At 42.7% G+C, this 21,040-nt stretch overlaps 1 protein-coding gene across 1 annotated transcript; it reads left to right on the top strand.

Annotated features, from left to right (window-relative positions):
• The first annotated feature begins 539 nt into the window (after positions 1-539).
• LOC121197292 (SLIT and NTRK-like protein 3) lies at positions 540-11,725 on the top strand. Its single transcript, XM_041060841.1, has 6 exons — positions 540-755; positions 939-1,190; positions 1,431-1,546; positions 1,816-2,745; positions 4,149-4,368; positions 10,586-11,725. The coding sequence occupies exons 1-6, from the start codon at positions 540-542 to the stop codon at positions 11,723-11,725; spliced, it is 2,874 nt and encodes a 957-aa protein (XP_040916775.1).
• The last annotated feature ends 9,315 nt before the right edge of the window (positions 11,726-21,040 follow it).

Below are 21,040 nucleotides of genomic sequence, written 5' to 3'. Positions count from 1 at the left end.
CCTTTGTTTTGCATTTTCAATGTCAGTATTTGAATTTTTAATTCAAAAGCAACATTGAGGCGGCTGAGAGATGGTTCAGCTTGTTGTCTTTATATTAATAATATTTCCTGCTTTTGTGAACCCTGTGAATCCAAAGCCTTGTTTTCCTGCGCTATATGCATTTTACATATGTTCACCAGGGTTCAGATCATATCACTACACACTGTGGCCTCCAGTTGGCCTATACGTCATTATTCCAGTATAATGTAATTCTTCCCCCATGGCACTCCAGTCTGTGTGATTTAACTTTTATTTTCTGACTGCTTTAGTATGCTTGTATGCTGATGTATCATCAATCTGATTCATCCTGAACTGACTTTTGCTGTTGCCTCCCTGGCTGTTTGCCCTCTTTTAACCGCGTGTGTGTTTATATGTGTGTGTGTGTGTGTCTGTGTCTGTATGTATGCATGTACGTGCCATGGCCTTACCGTGCAGTGCGGTGAAGGGCCGATGTCGGGCTGTAGCCCCAGGCTGCTGAGCTGAGACGGAGAAGAAGGAGGATGCAGTGGGTCACTCTGGTAGTGGCCCTGGGGTGTGTGTGTCTGTCCCGGGCGTCACACACCCCCACCCCTACCCCCACCTCCACACACACCCCTCTAGTGGACAACTCCGAGGAGGAAGTGGACGAGCCGTGCTTCGAGCCGTGCACGTGCGAGGTCAAAGAAGGAGTGCTGCATGTGCACTGTGATGGGCGGGGCTTCACTAATGTCAGTCAGGTATCGCTCTAATTTATCTGCACGTGGAACTGCACGGCAATTTATTGCGCTGTCGTTTACCTCATTAACATACCGTATCTCCAAGTCTAATATCCTGTGTATAACGTGGCTTATGGGTGTTTTTAACTGTTAAATTCATGTAATTAATAAGATAACTAGTCAGACCTCTAATTAATCACTCAGGTGTCACAGTCGTGGGTTCGCCCTTTCAAACTCAACCTCCAGAGGAACTCTCTTAGGCGTCTCTATAGCAACGGGTTTCAGCACCTTGGCAACGCTGTGTCGATAAACCTTGGCAACAATGCACTCCAGGACATCCGAGTGGGAGCTTTCCATGGGCTGGCCAAACTCAGACGTCTGTACCTCCACGAGAACAAGCTGGAGGTCTTCAGGAATGACACCTTCGCTGGCTTAGAGGCTCTGGAATATCTCCAGGTAGGCTTGAGACAATAATCCGTGTTGATTATCCATGATTGACAGGATTATTGACAAAGTTGCACAAGATTACAATGGGTAGCAGTGACAGAAATAGTCAGTGGTTAGCGGGTGGTCTGAGTGAAAGAATCTTCTCAAGATCTCTGTGCATTTTCAAGTGGAGAGGGTCTCAGCTTCCAGTTCAATCTGTTTTTCAACTGCTGCAATTACATGTTCATCATTTCTCTTTCCTACCTGCAGGCCGACTACAACGTGATCAAACGAATCGACAGCGGTGCTCTGAGGTTCCTCTACAAGCTCCGGGTTCTCATCCTCAATGACAACCTGATCCCTGTCTTGCCTGCTCATCTGTTCAGGTTACATTCCGATTATTGTACTGAAAATCTTTTGAATAATGCCGGGACTGTAGAAAAATCGGTGTCAGACACAATTAGCCGGTTTGTACTGTTTATTAATGTTTCTGTGACATATTGTTTCATATCATACAAGATGAATTAATCATCAGATAAAAAGCAAATTTCTTAGCAACAGAATGTGTGAACCTACGTTTTCTTTTACTATCATATTGTCCTTTCATCCAACCTAACTACCTATCCCTCTCTTCCTCCTCCTCCTCCTGCATCAGATCTGTGTCTCTGACTCATCTGGACCTGCGGGGAAACCGTCTGAAGAGCCTGGCATATGCTGGGACCCTGGAGTACGTTGGTCGCTCCCTGATGGAGCTACAGCTGGAGGAGAATCCTTGGAACTGTGGCTGCGAGGCATTGCAACTACAGCAGTGGCTTGGTCAGATCCCCTACACGGCTGTAGTCGGGGATGTTACCTGCGAATATCCCTTCCACCTTCACGGCAAGGACCTGAGGGAAATCCCCCGCAAGGAGCTGTGTGCTGACCTGCCGGATAAAGACCTACAAGGAGAGGGGGGTGGGCCATCCACAGGATCGCAGCCCCAACATCTGCCCCCTAACTCTAAACCCAACTCACATCATGGGAGAGTCAGGCCAACTAAGCCCTCCTCTATGGTGCATGGCTCACGCCAGAACACTCATACCTCCTCCACTTCGTCATCCTCTTCCTCAGCGGAGCGTAAGGACAGAGAGAAGCACCCAAGGCCGACTAAAAGGCCTCGACCTTCCAGAATATCCCCCACACCTCGCAGTCTGATGCCCAACCAGAACCCCCCCGTGGCTGGCTACCAAACACGGCCCCCCATCCCTATCATCTGTCCCCTGGGCTGCACTTGCAACCTGCACATCACAGACCTTGGCCTGACCGTCAACTGCAAGGAGAACGGCTTCCTCAACGTGTCCCAGCTCACACCTCGGCCCCTTAACGGCCGCAAGCTGTACCTGAGTGGAAATTTAATCCAGAGGATCTACCGCACAGACTTCTGGAATTTCTCCAGTCTGGACCTTCTTCACCTGGGGAACAACCGCATCTCCTACCTCCAGGAAGGGGCCTTCTCCACCCTGACGAGCTTGAGAAGCCTCTACCTGAATGGGAACAACCTGGAGAGGCTCAGCCCCCATGTGTTCCTGGGGTTGCAGAATCTGAGGTAGGATTTTGCTTTTGGATCACTCTCAGCATTTCAAGCACTTTGCCTTCACCGCACTTCAAACAAATTCATAAACCGAAACCACGTCAGCTTAGGTATTTAGACATTTCCTTATAAGTATGTGGAAATTAATTTCACTGTAATACCGGCATAGCACAGAGCAGAACATTTTGATTACCATTATGCCGGAGTTTGATTGAAATGAAAGATGCCCCTTCTCTTCCAGGATTGTCATTTGTTAGTCACACTGCCTGATGGCATGCTTCAGTTGAGGTGTGAGCCTGGTATGAGTGACAACGTGAAAATTAATGTTTTTTGTATTTGCATACAGAGGTGTTGATAAGGCAGCAAGGCGTCTGGATGGTGCCAGGAATTTGCTTTTTGGAAAAAGGCTTATTATAAAAACGAGTCATCAGAATGATGCATGTGTATCATTGTCAGATTAAGCTTACAAAGATAATTCCTTTGCAAATAAAGTATAAAGCAAATATCTAGTCAGTTGCTATATTTATTCAGTGAATCTAATGTGGAGTTTGTTTAAGACAACAGGTCAGCTTTCATGCTCTGCTATATATAGAATGAAAAGGTTTGTGCCACAATACCCTCATATTCAGAACATAATTTAGCCTTTAGTTTTCAGCTCCATTATATCTATATATAATCTATTAATTTGGCTGTTAATCAATAATAAAGATCCTCTCAGGACATTCAAAAAGTTTGCCTCTTAACCTCTTGTTAGCCTCTGTAAGTGACTCTGGGGCGAGTGAGCGCAATAAGCCATTTAACCATACCGGATCTATTACTTATTTCAGCAATGAAGGTATATTGGATGACTAGCATGCAAGGAGAAGTCTCCACTGATTTATATTATTGAAAAAAAAACTTTAAAAATTCAAAGTCTCTTAAATATAACATGATGATCAGTCATGCCAAGGCGAATGTAAGTAGTCATCAGGGTAAAATTACACAAAATCATTTGATCCTGATCAGCTAATCAGCCGTGAACAGGGAAGGTGCAGATTAAATCAGATTTCTGTTATGACTTCTTTACATAAATATTCATTGATGTAATTATCATGCTGTGGTGCAGGAGAGGTAAATTACCTACAGAATACTTCAAAATAAATTGATTTAAAAATTCCTACTGTGCTCTAATCAAGAATCAAAAATAATGTTTTTACACCAAGGTAAGACAAAGACAGATAAACAGTTGACCTTTCTGGCTTGTAATGTTATTACATTTCATGTATTTCATGTATGCTGTCAGATATCACTAAGGACTGAGATACAATGATAGTTTCTTTTAAAATAACAATGTCCCATTTATCCTCCTGTTTCCATAGTCTTTCTTCAGTTTCTAAGCATATAAATGCTGCAACACTGCACTCTCCTTTTAATTTTAGGTACCTTTATTTTGAGTACAATGAGATCCGTGAGGTAGATCCTGGGACGTTGGACTCCATGCCTTCCCTCCAGCTGTTGTTTCTTAATGCCAACCTGCTGCGGAGCCTCCCTCTCGGCGTGTTTTCAGGAGTTAATCTGGCTCGTCTCAATCTGAGAAACAACCACCTCCTGCAGCTTCCTATGGAGGGTGTGTTGGAGCATCTCACGGGACTGGTGCAGGTTGGTACAAACCCAAAACTGTATTTACTCAGTAATTGAGGTGGTTTCATGGTGGCTGGATGCTTGAAAAAAAATGACTGATCCTCTAACCTGTACGTGTGTAAATGAGTCAGATACCTGGCACGAGGCTTTTAGCAAATTCAGGCCAAATAACATGCATTTTGTTGAGTGACAGTGGCTGGGTGAAAAATTGAGATTATTGAATCGGATCACCCCCGTTGATTTACTAAATGAAAATGGCCATAATTATACAGAATATATTTATTTTAAATGTCATTGCCAAGACACATTATATTATCACAGCTTGATGAAATAAACAAGACAAGCTGAAATCTTGGATCAAGCAAAACCCGCATTTAAAACTTCTGGCAGCCCCTGATCTCCTGGCCTCTGGCACAGCTGCAGTTTTCTCCATCATCTGTGTCTTCTGTTGTTTTGAGAGCTCTGCTGTGGCATGTGGGACTATGATTGTGCCTCAGGTATTCTAATTGGAAAATTGCAATTGACTCAATTTGCATAAGTGGTCTTAATAAATCAGCAGCTAAACTGGAGAAAGCTTGAACCCCTTAAGTTTTTGAGCATGCTTGTAATTAACACATCTCTTTGTAAATAGTCTGTATAAACTACAGTATGTGTTAAATTCACTTTGTGCTTGGCCTTACCGTGCACATTTGACTGCGGCATTATGGTGGCTGGTTGCTGTACACAATGCACCGATAAGGACCGAACCCAAGGTATTAATTTTTTTTTTCATCCTGCCTCCTCTCACTTCAGCAAATTTAGTGTACCAGGCTTTTCTTAGACAGCCAGAGTAGAATGGGGTAAGGTGGGTGTGGATTAGCCTGAATGTCATTGTGAATTTCCGTTTCACTTTGCTCCATGAAAAATTCCTGATCCTAGGTAGAGTGGGTGAGGCTGGCAGTTCAGAGGCTGTTTCTAAATGTTTGCTCAAGGGAAGGACGACAGCGGTTTATGGAGCTAGAGGAACCATGTAGAAGTGTATTATGTTTTTGTGCTGTTATACGCCTCTGATGTCCAAGAGCATTAAAGCATTCACCAAATGGAAGCACACTGTGGGCCATACTCATAAAGCCCAGCGGTATCACCATTGTAGTGCTCAAAATCTGTGGCACAGTAATTGAATTCATTCATTTACCAAGGTTGTTATTACTCTGACAAAGCCACATTAGCGCTGCCCGTGGACTGCAGAAAATAATGTGACAATGATATCACCTGTTGACTTGCTGCTGGCCTGTTTGAGGCTTGGGAAGTGGGATTTCTGGGCGCTGGCATGTGTTTTTGGAGCCAGAGTTTGCACAGTAAAATCAAAGGGTAACACAGATGGAAGCAGGATGAAGCTCGCAGCTGCTGTAAAAAGCAGTCCATTTTTAAAATCATAAAGCAGCAGCATGTATAACTTAGAGTCACTGTCACCATCAAGGACAGGATTATACAGTTACACCCACTTACATGACTGATATTTTTGAAAAATAGCTTCTTGATGTCTCTGTTATTAAAAAAAAAAAAAATCCACTGGTGACACATTAAAGAGAAAATTAAAACTGCTATAGTGTCTGTAATTTGATAACTGTTAATGAATAGCAACCTTAAAAAAATTACTCTAAAATTAAGTTGGGTGAATCAGCATCTGAGTGAATGCCAGAAATATGTACAGGTCAGGGATACATATGTCTTTCTCAGTAAAAGCAAAAAAGCAGCAGTCGCTCATTATTGCCAACTGCAGTGAAGAGTTTTGCCCACAGGAACGTTTCACCTTGAGTGATGTCAGATAGAAAAACAATGCACACTCAGGAAAGATTGATGAAAACAGTACAGTACTCACCAGGGACTGGTTTGACAGGAAACCATTACATTTAAAAAGCCCAACATAGTTACACCTGATTGTCAGTTTTTACTTGACTCTGTGTTAGTATTTCATCACCCTGTGAGTACTACGGTTTGATTCAGAGTATATTTCTCAGGGGTGGTCAATGCATGTACGAATAAATATTTTAAGAGTCACCAGCCGGTTAGCTTAGCTTAGCATAAAGACAGAGATGAGGGAAACTGTTAACCTGTCGAAAGGAGACAAAATCCACCTACACCACCTCTAAAGCTCATAACATGTTAAATCTCATGTTTAATCCAAGCAAAACAAAGTTTTAAACATGTTTTATGGGTGATAACCTGTGAATTAGCACATGACTGACAGAGTCATTAGCTTTTAGCCGTGGTCTGTTTAGCTCAGCCATGATACACAGTGGGTTACGTCCTAGTTAAAAGTTTTTTGAAAGACATGAAAGCTACAGAAACAATCAGTGGGATAACTGTTATAAGTAGCTGGCTACTGAGCTATTAAACTTGAAAACAGTGCTTGAATAGGCCTAGTTTTGTAGTCTGTGACACTGCACTTTGACAAACCTCAACAAACCAATCCTGCATTGTTTAGTGAAGTTATTTGCTAATTACAAACTGAATTTTAAAACTCAGCTTTTTGTTATCAGACTAGCAAAGGAGTTTTACATCTAAAGCTAACATTTAGGGTTAGCAGTGTTGTGGTTAGTGGTGCTAATTGGCTAACAGCTAGCCAGTAGCTAGGACAGTCAAATGAACTTGCAGCACAGCAAAAATACAACCGCCACAGGTGTTTTAAACATAAATAAAGCATCTCAATAAAATTCTCTAGAAGTGACACGCAGTCGTGGAGTTTGACCACTCCCCTGGCAAACATACGAACATAGTTCCTATTTTAGGGAAGAAAATAGACTGTAGTCTCATTCACTGTCTGAGTATTTCTGATTTGGCATTAAATGTCAATAAAGCCAGTTTAACTCCTGCCACTGCACTGTAAGATATTTTTTTTTCTTGCAAATTAAAGGCAGGATTTTCTCACTACTGAAAGAGAGGAGTAATTTAGTGTTAATAACCACTTCTGTTCAGTTAACTGTAGGGCTGGGTGATATGGCATGACATAATTAGTATTAGATTTATTACTGCAGTATTCTTTCAATATGAGTATGTTCTAATATTTACTGAAGTATTCACACTCAGACTTGAAAGTTAATTGCATTTTCAAGTGTGTGAACCACTAAAGTTGGATATATGGTTATATATGGAGAGCCAACTATAATATTTGTGTATTGGTCGACTGTATATATCCCATAGAAACTGTGAAAAGTAAATTCCATTTAAATGTTTTTTCCAGTGCGTGTATGATTTTTAAAAAAATGGCCAAATTGTTTAAAAAGATTATAGGAAACCTCCATTTCTGGATGCATTTTGTTCACCGGGAGGTTTAGTATTCACATAGCAACCACCTATTCATAGCTTTAGTATTGCATTCTTGTGCAGGTAACAAGTCAAATATACTCATCATATCATGTCTATGTACTTCCATAGCAGTTTGTGGTACATTTTGAACATAAAAAAAAATCCAGATATCTAATACAGCAGCATTAAAAGTCAGTGTTTGTTTTCCCTCAGAATAAAAGATCAAGGGCTTCTTTCTAGACTCCCCATGTTGCACTGATGTTCAGCTATCACACAGAGGCAGTGATGCCAATTTCTCCACTAACAGTAGCTTCAATGGACCAGAAACTTTTGCTCTTTGCTCTTCGCTATTACTACAGCTCTCTCCTTTCTCCCCACCTACGTGAAACATAAACCGCTGGATAGAACAAGTTCATGCCCCTTCTCAAGGGGTTGTTGAAGGCAGACAAAGGGAGCCCAACATCACAGACTGATAAAATATAACGGTGTAAGATTATCCATGATTGAATTTGCTTTGATGCATTTCCCTGGCTTTGTATGTATAGCATCTCACATATATTATAACCATGAAGGCAGTTTTCCAATATACACGTTTTTCAGAAAAACAAAATGTTGCGCATACTGCAGATTCTTCTTCAGATGCTCTCTTTTCATTTTTTGCTCTGTGTATTATTCAAAAGACAATGAAACACATTCATCAGTATGGAGAAGACTTGGCAAGCTGACGCTCAGGGGCGTCTCGTCACCAGAGACTACAGCAAAATCCCTGCACCAGAACCTCCAAAAACCTGCTTATATTGACTATATTTTTGTGAACGAACTCGAAGAATTCTAATGACTGACAGGATATTGCTGTTTGGGCAAAATGATCAATTATAAGGCACATGGCTCATTGAGAACATCATGAATTTCTCCCTTGATGGGATTTTCTTCATAGCTCCCAAGTAAATTTTGGACAATTATTGCTTGATCTTTGATCTCTGTCATAATGATAAAAACCCACAAGAGCAAATTTACTCTTCTGTGGCTGAAGCTTGACAGTTTAATCTAAAATTGAAGTCATCATTTAAGTCAGGCTAAATATATTTTCTGACAAAAGAGGGTTTTTTTGTGCGTTTTTCATGAATTTCTGTCTGAATATACAGCATCAAAACAGAGAATGCTGCACTCAGATCTAAAACATTCAAAGACTCCGATGGCTTGTTTTTCCAGCCGTCACCATTATCATACTGTATTTGACTTTGTAAGGGAAATAAGTTTACTAAAAGTCTCATTATAAGAAATATATAATGGTTTCATTGGCTTGCATTTCCGCTGCAACCAGCACCTGTCAGGCCAACTGAGGGTCTAAATTTTCTTTCACGACACAGTTTTGATTGACAAGTTGACAGCAAATCACACACTAGGTGACCAGGCGTATAAATTGTAAACTGTGTTGGACATATTGGACAGATGCTTGCAAAAGAGAAGGGGATAGAGCTCTTGGGATCAGTATAAAAGCAAACAGTACCTGGGAATAAAATGCTTCAAGAATTTCAACCAGATGTAAGATTGCAGAAGTGGAAGTGATGAAACTGCAAAACGAGCTGACATTTTGGTCATAGCGTTTCTTTAAAAATGCTTTTTTTTTTCAATGTTCATTCATGCTACATTACAGCCCAGATGTGTCACAATAATACGAAGACTTGCAAAGCTACACTTTTCAGTGGACCTTTAATATAGTGGAAGTGTTCAAACTGAGTTAAAACTGCAGCTGAGTGTTGTTTCTACTCGCCCTCCAGTCGCAATTATGTCCTTATCAAAGCCACACAAAAGCCCACAGTGGGCTAACTTCAATAAAGTGAGGGAGCATCCTGTTGTTCAGTGTGTGGCATGGGGATGTAGTCGTACTATAGCTCCCACATCAGCAATGCTGAATCATCTCAAAATGCATCCATCTATTCCTGCAAGCCAGGGAGATGGTCTAACCAAATTAGCATGACAACATTTGTGCAAGCTCCTTGGAAGAGTGACAGAGAGAATATCAGCTTTCATTGCCAAAGTCATTGCTAAAGATATGGAAGAGATCAGTTCTGCAGACAGTACGACGTGTTGTAAGTGATTCCCTTTGTGCATAATCTGCTTTAGCCTTTTCAAAGTGTGGCAAAGTGAATATTTGAGTTTGTTTTAGGACACGCAATCAATAGCTGGCGATGAGAAAATGGATTTATGCACATACCTATTGGATTATAGCACAATGGAGAGTTGCATCACATCCAGTCTATTGTTAAAAACAAAGTGCTGTGATACTCTCACATGCTTGTCGCACAAAACCTGCCTGTGAGTGAATAAGTGTAAGTAAGTGTGAATAATCACTTATGTAAACTCTGAGTGGTCTTTATTGTAAACTAAAATATCCCCATAACCTGCTGTAGTACACGTGTGAACAGCTTTTTAAGAGAGCACTTATGGGTGGTATAATTTGAACTGGTCACTGTAGATCGTTGTCTATTACTGAGAATATATCACTTCTGTGCACAGCCATTCAGTAAATGTAAGCCCTTCATTTTTTTGATGACCCTATAATGACATTATTTACATTAATCAGTGTTATTCAACCCTTGCATATTTCAAAAAATCATTTAGAGACACTGGCCATCGTGGAGAGCTGCATTCCATTATGCAAATGCTGGAAAACTAATTTTCCATATATTCTTGCTGGTGAAAGGCAAAGGTAGCAGAGAAAACATCATTTTTCATGTTGTCATCTTATTAGAGTGCTAGCCGCTGGCTTATTCTTCAACACAACAGACATTTACCAAGTTACAAATATATAGGATGTCAGCAGTATTATCAATTTAATATCAATTTTGTTTATATTACACAAAGTGATTCAAGAATTAGCATTGCATGCAATTAGTGTACTATTACACAATGACAGTGCTCTGTGGTGTGTGTATTTCTCCAGGTGGACCTGCAGCAGAACCCATGGGAGTGCAACTGTGAAGCAGCTCCACTGAAGCGTTGGCTGGAGGGGCTGAGTGCGGTGGTGGTGGTGGGAGAGGTGGTCTGCCATTCCCCGGAAAAGACCAAGGGTGTAGACCTGCGCTCCCTCTCCATGGAGCTGCTCTGTCCTGAGCTGGAGCCCCAGGAGGACCAGGAGCAGGAGGAGCAGACAGCCACCTCCACAGCTGCAGACAGAGGTGTATCGGTTGGCTACCCCGGCTCAGGGCAGGGCCCCCTGATCCCTCCTGGGAAGGATTCAATCCCTCTGTCGGTGTTGGTGCTCAGCCTGCTGGTGTTGTTTGTCTCAGCATTCTTCGCGGCAGCGGCACTAATCGCCTACGCCCTGAGGAGGAGGGACAAGCTGCCGTTCCGTCGCCAGGGAGAGGTAGACTTGGCCGGCATCCAGATGGAGTGTGGAATCTTCACTGAGCAGACACACCACCACCACCACCATCACCACCACGGCCTCCCAGAGACGCCACCTCTACATCCACCGGAACACAATCACGTCTACGACACCATCTTGCCGCCTGAGGCTGCTTCAAAAGGTCCCAACCCAACTGCAGCCACGCACATGTGTAGCAACCCCATCTACAAAGAGGATCAGGACACCACGGTGAAACAGCGACCACGGCAGCAGCAGACGTTTGCAGCTTCCAAAGACAGCGAGGGAGGATACTGCTCTGCAGCAGAGAAGGAGAGGGAGTGGACTCTAGACGTGTCCTCATCACCCATCAACACTGTTACAGGAGCGATGGGACCGCTTGCAGGCCTTCACGGGAACGGCATCCTCTGCCCCACAGTGATCGACAGCCAAGGACCCACCCCTAAAGTCGAACCAGTGGACTGCTTCTTCAGACTCCCCGCCCCGGAGTTCAAAGACCTGCCAGACAGGTACGCAAGGCCGCCGCCCCGCTACCCCCACCCCCAAGACTCCAAACAGGACACCAGACCCGACCAAACGCTCGTGGTCACCACTGTCAGTTCCACAACAGGTGGTAGTAACAGCAGCCAGAGCGAGCAGGGAGCGGGAGAGCAGAGAGCCAGACTGAGGACCACACCAGACTACATGGAGGTGCTGGACCGTTCTTACCAGTTCTAACACTCCTCCTCCCAGTCCTCCTCCTCCTGCTATCCCTCTTCTCTTGTCTCCTCATCATCTCCCTCTCTGGTGATGAATCATCCAGTAACAATGACTCCTGTACAGAGGCTGGCGTGGCTTTGAGAGGAGCCTGTGGGGGAGTGGGACTACACTACACACTATGTTTATTCCTGGATGACAAGCTGAGGTCAGTTTTTGTATTTTCCCCACTACTGGCGTATAGGTTTGGCAAGGATTAGCTGATCCCAGATCTCTGCCTGGAGGCGAAACTTCAGCTGCAGCTACTACAGTATTTTTTCCTCCATTACACCTCACATTCGTAAAGTACCGAGGCTCTGTTTGTCTACTCAGCGCCACAATGAGCGGGAGACAGCATGGTGGTGGTGGTGGGTGTTAATGTTAATATTATCAATCTCAAAAGACCTGTGTAGAGGTGAAACACACCAGCTCTTTGCAACATCAAACACAGAGTCATAAACTGTGACAGTCGGAAAAATGTGGAGCGAGCTGGGCGGACACGTAAGATGGAGAATCGACAGAGACAAAGCGAGAGGGAGAGAATTACTGAAAACAGCCAAGTGCCTTAGCAATGAACAGCCAGCAGTGTGGTCAATGCTTATTTTTCTATGAATACAGATCTATTTATCTAAACAAAGAGGTTTGACTACCATCGGATGGGACGCTGATGGACGACTGAGACTAAAACCAATCAAAGCCGCCGAATAATTGCATTCCCTGGATGAGCCAAAAATAATAATATACCCAGTCAATATTGGAGTTGTTTGTATGCAGTTCAGTTCATTTTCTTCTCATCCAGTTAACTTAATTTGTTGAATTTTTACAGGGCTAGAGGAGGGACTTATCCATGAATAGTTGGTTGCTGTGTGAAATTATAGAGAAGCTTCTGGTTTTCTGGAGGAAAGGATAGAGAAATTATTATTTTTTGAATGCAAGACAAAACAAAGGAAGGCCGACGTACAGAGGGACATTGTGGCAATGGATGCATTTTGGATTTCTTAATCAGCTAGACTTAATGGGGCCACGAGGACCCCTACTCCACGTTTTCTTTCATCGGACAACGGCACCAAGGTTATTGTATTGATTTTTAAGTATATCTCAGAGGAAATTGAATGGCAAAAAAGGACAAAAAAACAGGACGTGAAGACATTTTTTTTTGCCAAAAAAAAAGGACAGACAACTTCTATCAACTATCGATTATTATCTTTTACGGAGGTACTTTTTTATGCTTTCATCTCCTACCAATAGTAGAGGCAGTTGTGAATATATTTATTCTTAGTTTTTGCGTGTTGAAGCTCTCCTGTAAGGGATCATGTTATATTAATGTATAGGATGATTCTGCATCTGGTTCAGCCTTCTTACCGCCGACCCACGAAATACAATAAAGGGTGCTACATAAAAAAAACTTGCGATGGCAGCTACTATGTGACGCGCACACACACACACACACACATACACATGCCCTGACCCCCATAAATGCACACTCACTCTCCCTGTCTTCGTTGCCTTAATGGTGCATGAAAGAAACAGCTCTAGGTATTCTACGCCTGTAAGCTTGTCCATGCAGCGTGTTGGAGAGATCAGATGCGAGTTGAGCAAAGCTGAGCGCCTGCAGGGTTCCTCATACACTAAAGGGTGGAGATAGGAGCTAATAGTGTGAAATCTACCACATTAATGGTATAAAATCAATACAATCTATTTGTGAAATAAGGACATGTAAGGCTGGTGGCCCCGGGGGCCAAGGTCGTGAATTGCTCCATCTCATTCCTGCTCTTTTTCTGTCTTGATTTTCTCCATCTTCCCTCTCTCCTCTGCTTTCATCCTCTCCATCTGATTTGTTCTCTCTTTTCCTTGGCTCCTTATTCCTCTGCATTCCTTCTCACCTTTCTCCTTTGTTCTTTCTTCTCTCCCCTATTTCTCCTTCCCTCTCTTTCCCTCTCATTGCTCTGGCTGTCAGCTCAGCCTCACAGGACGGACACGGAGAGCTGCTGTTCTATATGCTGCTCAACACACAGGTAGCTCGCACTGAAGTGTGTCTACGTATGTGTGTGTGTGTGTGTGTGTGTGTATTTTTTTCTTGTTTCTTTCTGCTGTGCTCTCTCCATCCTTCGGTGATGAGTGCAGTTCTTCAGACGCCTCCTCACTCTCGGTGTTCAGAACTCTGTTGCACAGATAATCCCCCTGTGGGTGCGTTTGTGTGTGTGTGCGCACACGCAGTGTGTGTGTCTGTGTGTGTGCGTATTCAGAGGGGTGTGCCTTTGTTTGTAGGTGTGTGTGTTTAAGAAAGTGTGTGAAGCTGAGTGCTTGTGCGGCTAGTTGAGTGTCTGTTTGTTGTGCGTGACGGAGAGAGTGAGTGCGGCGCTACAGCCTCAGTCCAGCCTTAATCCTCTAAGCTGTGTAGTTCACTCATGCCACATCAGCCCCATTGTGTCTACAGACAAAGAAGCCCAGTTAAAACTAAATGCCAGTTAAAGCAACAAACGACTAATTATAGCATCATTCTCTCCGTCCTATTCTCTCTCTTTGTCTCACTTTTAACACTCGCTTCTCACTTCCTCGCCCATGAAGCACAGAGTGCCTGATTTTTCCAACACTTTCTGCCCTGGACTCGTTCCAGCTGTGTGTGTGAGTGTGTGTATGTATTTTCCACTTGTGCTTCCCTGTATGCACGTGTATGCGTCTGTGTATGTGTGTTTGACTATCTGACAGCTTTGCCATGGTTCATGTGTCTGGGTCCTGTCAGAGCTGTCCTGTCACTGTGTGAAAAAAATCATTCATTTCCCAGAGTCGAGGATGAAAGAGTCTTTAGACTTCAAACGCCTGTGGGCCTCTGTGGCTTAGATTGCCTCTCGCTCTTCCTCCACCGCCGTGTCATTTATTCCTTAAAAAAAAAAAAAAAAAAACAGAGCTGCTGTGGCATCGGTTAAGTAGAGATGGCAGAGACATGGCGAGGAGCTGGACAATTAGCCTGATTAAAACACTGTCATTTTGCATAACAGATTTAGCCTGAGCTGCGATAGGCAGATCCTTTCTGAGTGAGCTCGTGTGTGCATGTGCGTGTGCATGTGTGTGTGTGAGTGTGTGAAGGCATGAAACCATATTCTTCTCTGCATAAACATGCGGGGTATTAAAAATGCACAGTTGGGCATGGTTTGATGTCAGTGAAAAGAGATCTATTTAAAAGTCATGGTGCATAGCTGCAGAAGCTTTGGTGTTTGGGCATGACAAATAGTTGTGGTTGAGCTGGTCATCGCTCACAGACACGCACACATAAACATTTACATCACTGAATCAGTGCTGCAAATGTGTGCACACTTCCCTACATACAAATACAAATGCACAAGTAAACAAAGTCCATTTAAATATGTACACAAACTGTACATACAAGCGCACATACAAACACACCGTGTCTGCTGCAGCGCCGTAATGTTGTTTGGTTGCTCTGCATTGCAGTAATCGGCTCCACTCTTCTCCTCTGCTCTCACCCACAGACAATCACTGGCTCTCAATGGACAACATCAGCAAGGGAAATACCTACAAAGAGAGCAAGAGACATGTAGAGAGAGAGAGAGAGGCAGAGGGGAGGGTAAGGAGGATGCTGGAAGGAAGATGATGATGAGAAGGTAGGGAGGGAAAGAGGGACTAAAGAGGACAGAGGGAGATTTGAGGGAGGATGGGAGGAGATGAAAAGAAGGGGAGAAAGATCAGCGAGCGGGTGTTTCCAGGCTTACGGCAGCTGGAGGACTTGTTAATTTGCGCGAGTGGAGAGTTACAGTAGGCAGCGAAAAAGAGAGAAGAAAAAAGTACTTACAGCAGATGTGTGAAACAGACACAGATACTTTTATTTGCCATGGTGAATCCACACATTTCTGGCCGCCTTTGCTTTGTGTCTGCTCTCCGGCACGCGACGCCACCCACATGATCTCTGTTAAGACTTGGAGCTCTTTTACATGTCTGCCAAACAGTTACGGTCAGAAGATGAAGATTTCCGTGCCTCCTAGTGTAACACGACAATGCTTATTTACAGTGTTGTGATGCAAAATGGCAGATCACTCGACATATTGGCTAGGTGTTATTGCAGTAAGCTGATGTGTGTCTGTCACTGTGTCATTCTGCTGTTTCAGTAAGCTGGTGTGGAGACACTAAGATGGCAGGGACCGGGCCCCCTTGACGTTGAAAACATCACATGACTTTCACAGCCCTTGTGCTGCTGTTTTCAGTGTCAGGTGTTTGTTTGTGTAGTTTTATGTCTTTGTGCGCGTTTGTGTGAGTTTTAAGGTTTTTGTGTAAAAGATCAGAAACAAGCAGAATCAGGAGACCATGGATGAGAGGATGGAATAACCAGGGAGTTTTTATTTCATGTTTTTTTTTCTGATTTTCACAGGAAAAAAAAATACTCTTTGAAAAAAGTAGATCACTTTCAAAAGATTTTCACCCCGCATTTTAAGTCCCCACATATTCGAAAGGTGTTGGGTTTCCTGCTGCAAGAAGACACTGTTCACCTCAGGTATCTTGCAACAGTCAGGAAATACCTCCACTAATGAAAACTGAAAAGAAAATTTGTGAGGAAATATAGCTGATCAAGCATCCCTAAAAGTAATAAAAAATAATAATAATAAAAAAACAATAAGTAGTAGAACAGCACAGATGCATGCTAGAAATAGTATTTTGAAATCTGATTTCACTCAGGTATTGGTATTATTGACTTTTTTAAATCCAATTTTCCACTTTTTTAATATTCATTAAATACCGATTATTCGCTGGATTGAGAGCTACAACAGAAACGACAAAGCCTCGGGATCAGTGTCTCTGTGAAACAGCTAGAAGACAGTGTTGATCGCTCCATAAATTCTGATTTGCGAACGTGTCTGCCTGCTGTTGCGACTTGTTTCCTCCCCTGTCAGGAGCGAGCCAGGAGCAGAGGATTAGAGCCTACCTCAGCACTGGAATGCCTGGTGGCTGCTATTGCACAGCTCCCATCACCTCCTAAATACCCCAGCTGGTGGTTTTAGTATTGAGAGGCAGTGGGCCACACAACTGTCGACTTTGCACTTCATTTATGATAAACTTAAGTCGGCCTTAATCTCCGCCCGTCTCCGTGTGTTGAACCAGTGTTTGGAACAACATGTTTATCTGGCAGTGAAGGCAAGTGGAGTGGGAGCCAGGGGAAGGTACCCGTTCACAGAGATAACCCAGAATATCTTCTCTCCCTCCAAGTGCCGCTCTGAAACTGGGAGTGTGATTGTGTTTATGTGTCTGGACGCAGGGGCGGAACAGTGATTTATGGGTGCGGAGCACAGAGGGGAGTTTTGGGCCCACATTTTGATTTCCTCATCAGTAACAGAAAAATCTTTGGTGTGGTGATGCCCTGATGGCACGCTACTGTTGAGATTATACACACGAGTATTAAGAATTCAGAAACCCTGAATAATTTCTGTGAATAAACATAGAAATTATAAACTGAGGTGAAGCTTATAATGTTAAGGGATGCCTTAATTTTCAATGTAAACCTAACCCACCTTGGTTTGTTTAGGCTTAAGTCCAACTTGCCTGGGCCCAAAGTCAGTTTTTTCACAGTTTCTTTTTGGGACATTTTGCCTTTATTTTAATATCATACAGCAGAGAGGCAGACAGGAAATGTAAGCAGAGAAAGGGAGGGTGATAACATGCAAGATTCTGGGATGTTCTAGTTATACATCTCAGCACAAACGCTAGTTAGACTGGCGATCGGCTAAAAATGCATTCGGTGGAATAGTCCGATATGGATATGGTGTAGTCTGGTGCTTCTTAATCAACCTATCAATCATAACGTAGTAACAAGTGAATCGACTGCAAATATTGACAACAAGAGTAATGTAGTTCGCACCAAGCATCTTCAAAGCTGCACTAATCAATATTTTTGATATGAGCAATGAATCAGATTAATATGTGCAAAAAGGGGTGACAGACGACTCTAAGGTTCCACTCATGTAGCATGTTTAGCATGTTTCAGCTTGAATTTTATTGCCTGCAGCTTTAATGTGTGGATTCATTCTCACAGATCTTATTGTTTCGAGCAGCGAACAAGGTCTGAAAACCCACAGTATGCGACCTGCCCAGCGCCAGACAGCAGAGAGACAAAGTTAGTGATTAGTTGGTGAACATAGTGGAGCATTTAGCAGCTGAAGAGCCAGACATTTCCTTTTTGGAGTGTCTAGTTTTCAGAACAGAGCAAAACGTACACTGAATATTGGACTTAGATTCAACAGGTGGCCAGACGCACTTCAAATCGATGCTAATGTTCTCTGTGTCTGCCGGATGTTTAAATACGAAAAAGCCTTATCCACATTATGAGGTTGAACAGCTTGTTTCACTGTCCCCAAGTGGCCCCCCAAAAAAACCAATTAGTCCTGCTTAAATCCTTGGAAGCTCATTTAAAACAATCAGAACAAGACACTGACAATCAGTTGTTTAATAAATCAAAACTACCTCATGAGTTAGCCTTGAGTTGACGAGAATATGATGGAAGAAAAAAAATGCAAGGTTACAAACATTATTCAAATCTTCATCTAACAGATAAATTCAGAAAGAACAGAATAACCAGAACATGTACTCCCTTATCTGTTTTACTCCACAGAGTAGAGCGTGTGTGTCAGATGAAGCGAAACAGGAACAAAATCATCAGTATGCTTGCACACACTGTATCATTGCAATTTTAATACAATTTTATAGTCATAATTAATAGTACCATTTCATGTTTGCTAGTAATATTTATATGTTACTCTTGTACTTGACCTGAACCTGCAGTATGCGGTTAATTTATTTCTGTGGTAATCTCTGAAGCCGTGGTGTGTAATCTTTTTTTTTTTTTTTTTTAACTGGGTGGCATGAAATTGTCGTTTTATTGCATCCACCTGTTGTACTTTCAGCAGTTAGTTTTCAGACTCTGTCGAGGGAAGACCATTTTAAGGCTGTTTTCAAAAAAAAAAAGCCTAATTGTATTCCTGGTGGTTCTACACTTCATTTACAGTATTGTGCATTTTATTTGTTTGCAGTTTTGATGATTCCCACCTATCCCTGTTTTGAAAACCAGAGCAGTGTGAAATAGAAGTGTAAGATCTTCATAACTTGGGCATGACAAAAGACGTTTTAGTTCAGGCAGTTTAAGAGCCATGGCTCATCAGGGAGCTGCTGTTTATTTGTATGCAGGCATAAGAAAAGATGTGCATGTGTGTTTTTACTGAATGAGAGCTGGTTGGTACGTGCACGTGCCAGTTCTCCAGCCATGGAATGAATCAGATCTGCTCTCAAGACTGCGTACCTCTCTCCAACGGGGGACTCGTAAAAGAAAGCCCTACATGAAATCCATTATGCTTAATTCCCTAAATCCATAATACCCACAGAGGTCTTAATCTCCATCCCATTCTTATATAAATTAGCTTCCTCCTCTCTGGCAGACAGAGCTTTCTGAGTCAACACCAAATGCCCAGACCTCTGAGCTCTGAGTTGGGTGGATTCACAGCAACTGCAAGAAGCAGCCATGATCTTTTCCTTGGCTGCTGTTTAAAGGAATAGTTTGACATATGGATAAACGCATTCATTTGTTTTCAGGTGAAGAGTTAGATGAGAAGATTGATACCACGTTCATATCAGTATCTTAAATATAAATGTTGCAGAAGGTTAGTGTAGCTTAGCACAAAGCCTTGAAATGAGGGGAAACCTCTAGCTTGGCTCTCATTTGTTTGATCTGTACAAATATAAGTGTCATTATGTGCCAGACTTTTTCTTGGTCAGGCACAGCAACATCTTGGAATTTTGAAGCCAGTAAATAGTTCAACAGATAACCCCTGTTTTTATTCAAGCTATTTTTTTTTTATATATATATTTTTGGGGGGTTAATGTACAGATTAAACCAGTGGTTTTCGAGGTCTGACAAAGTCCCTACGGCAATGATGCAACTATTCAATAGAATTTCATCCCTGTTTTTTTTTTAGCCTTTTTTTGTTTACATATGGGCAATTATGCTGAATTAGCTATTAGCAGTCCCTGTTTTCAAGGGCGTGCACATATCTATCGCTGCACTGCTTTGATACTGAAGAGAACTTCAAAAACGTGATGATTCTCAGTCAAGTTCTGGAGATATTAAGAACGCCTTTTCTGTGATTTCTAAACAGATTTCTGTGATGTTTATTTGCGACTGACATCAGAGATAATATCCTCATGTAAGTGTAAGTTACACTGATACAAATATATGTGTCATGTCTGTGTGTTCGGATTTCAGTCTGAGTTATGACTGAGAGGGTGGGCTATTTTTGACGCAATCAGGCTACAAAAGGGGTTTTAAAGTACCTTAACTGCCTCCATAAGCCAAGTGTCACAGCCACTGCTGCAGCTCCAACCCCTTGTTGATAATGGGGCCATATCTGTGGGCCAGGCAACAACTAACTTTCTGTTGTTCTTAGAATATGTACCTGTTCTGTCTTAATCTCATGATTATATTTAGCTTCCATATGAGTGTTATCAATGTTGTCATTTATTTCTTAAAACGCTGAAGTTTTACTTTAACTGCAGAAGGAGGACAACATCTCCAGGAGCCACAGTCCACTAGGAAACAGAATGAACTTGTTGTTTTGAGGGCACGCGCAGGGAGGGAGAGAAAGTGACGCTTTTTGTCGGGCTCAGATGTTTTTTTGGCCTCCAGTTTCTCTTTTTGTTTGGGGCATCTGTCAGAGGCTGTTTTCTCAAAAGTGGTTATGGGACAAGGATGAGTGAAACACTTGTGTGTGCACGTGTGTGTGTGTGTGTGTGTGTGTGTGTGTGTGTGATGGTGGATAACCGGGGGCAATGCACCACAGTTTTGAACCAGGAAATAAAAACAACATTCCAAAGAGAATAATGCAGCAGGAGGAGGAACCTACTTCTACCAAGGTCCCCTGGCATTGCTCGCTAGCAACTGTGTGTTTGTGTGCGCCTATGTGCCTCTACCAGCGTTTGTGCATCTCTGTGTGTGCTGGTTATGTACACATGCTTGTCCTCCAGCGCTCGAATGAATCACACACACATACACACATACACACACAGTCACATAATTAGTGCTGGGTACCCACAGCGGCATATTACAAAGATTCTTCTCCACATTTCTAAAGAACACAATGTTTTGCTTCTCTCTTGCGCGACATTAATCAGGGGGAAAGACTTATACTGTTTTTCAGCACATTTTTTTTAACCCCACTTCCTCCCTCTTTACTTATTCTCCCTTACTCTATTACCCCTCCCTCTCCTCTTAATCGGTCCTACTTTCAAACACCTCCCTCTGTA

This window comes from Toxotes jaculatrix, chromosome 17 (assembly GCF_017976425.1).
Source record: "Toxotes jaculatrix isolate fToxJac2 chromosome 17, fToxJac2.pri, whole genome shotgun sequence".
NCBI classification, from domain to species: Eukaryota; Metazoa; Chordata; class Actinopteri; family Toxotidae; genus Toxotes; species Toxotes jaculatrix.
The sequence above is the reverse complement of the archived record's forward strand: the minus strand, read 5'-3'. Positions and strand labels throughout refer to the sequence as shown.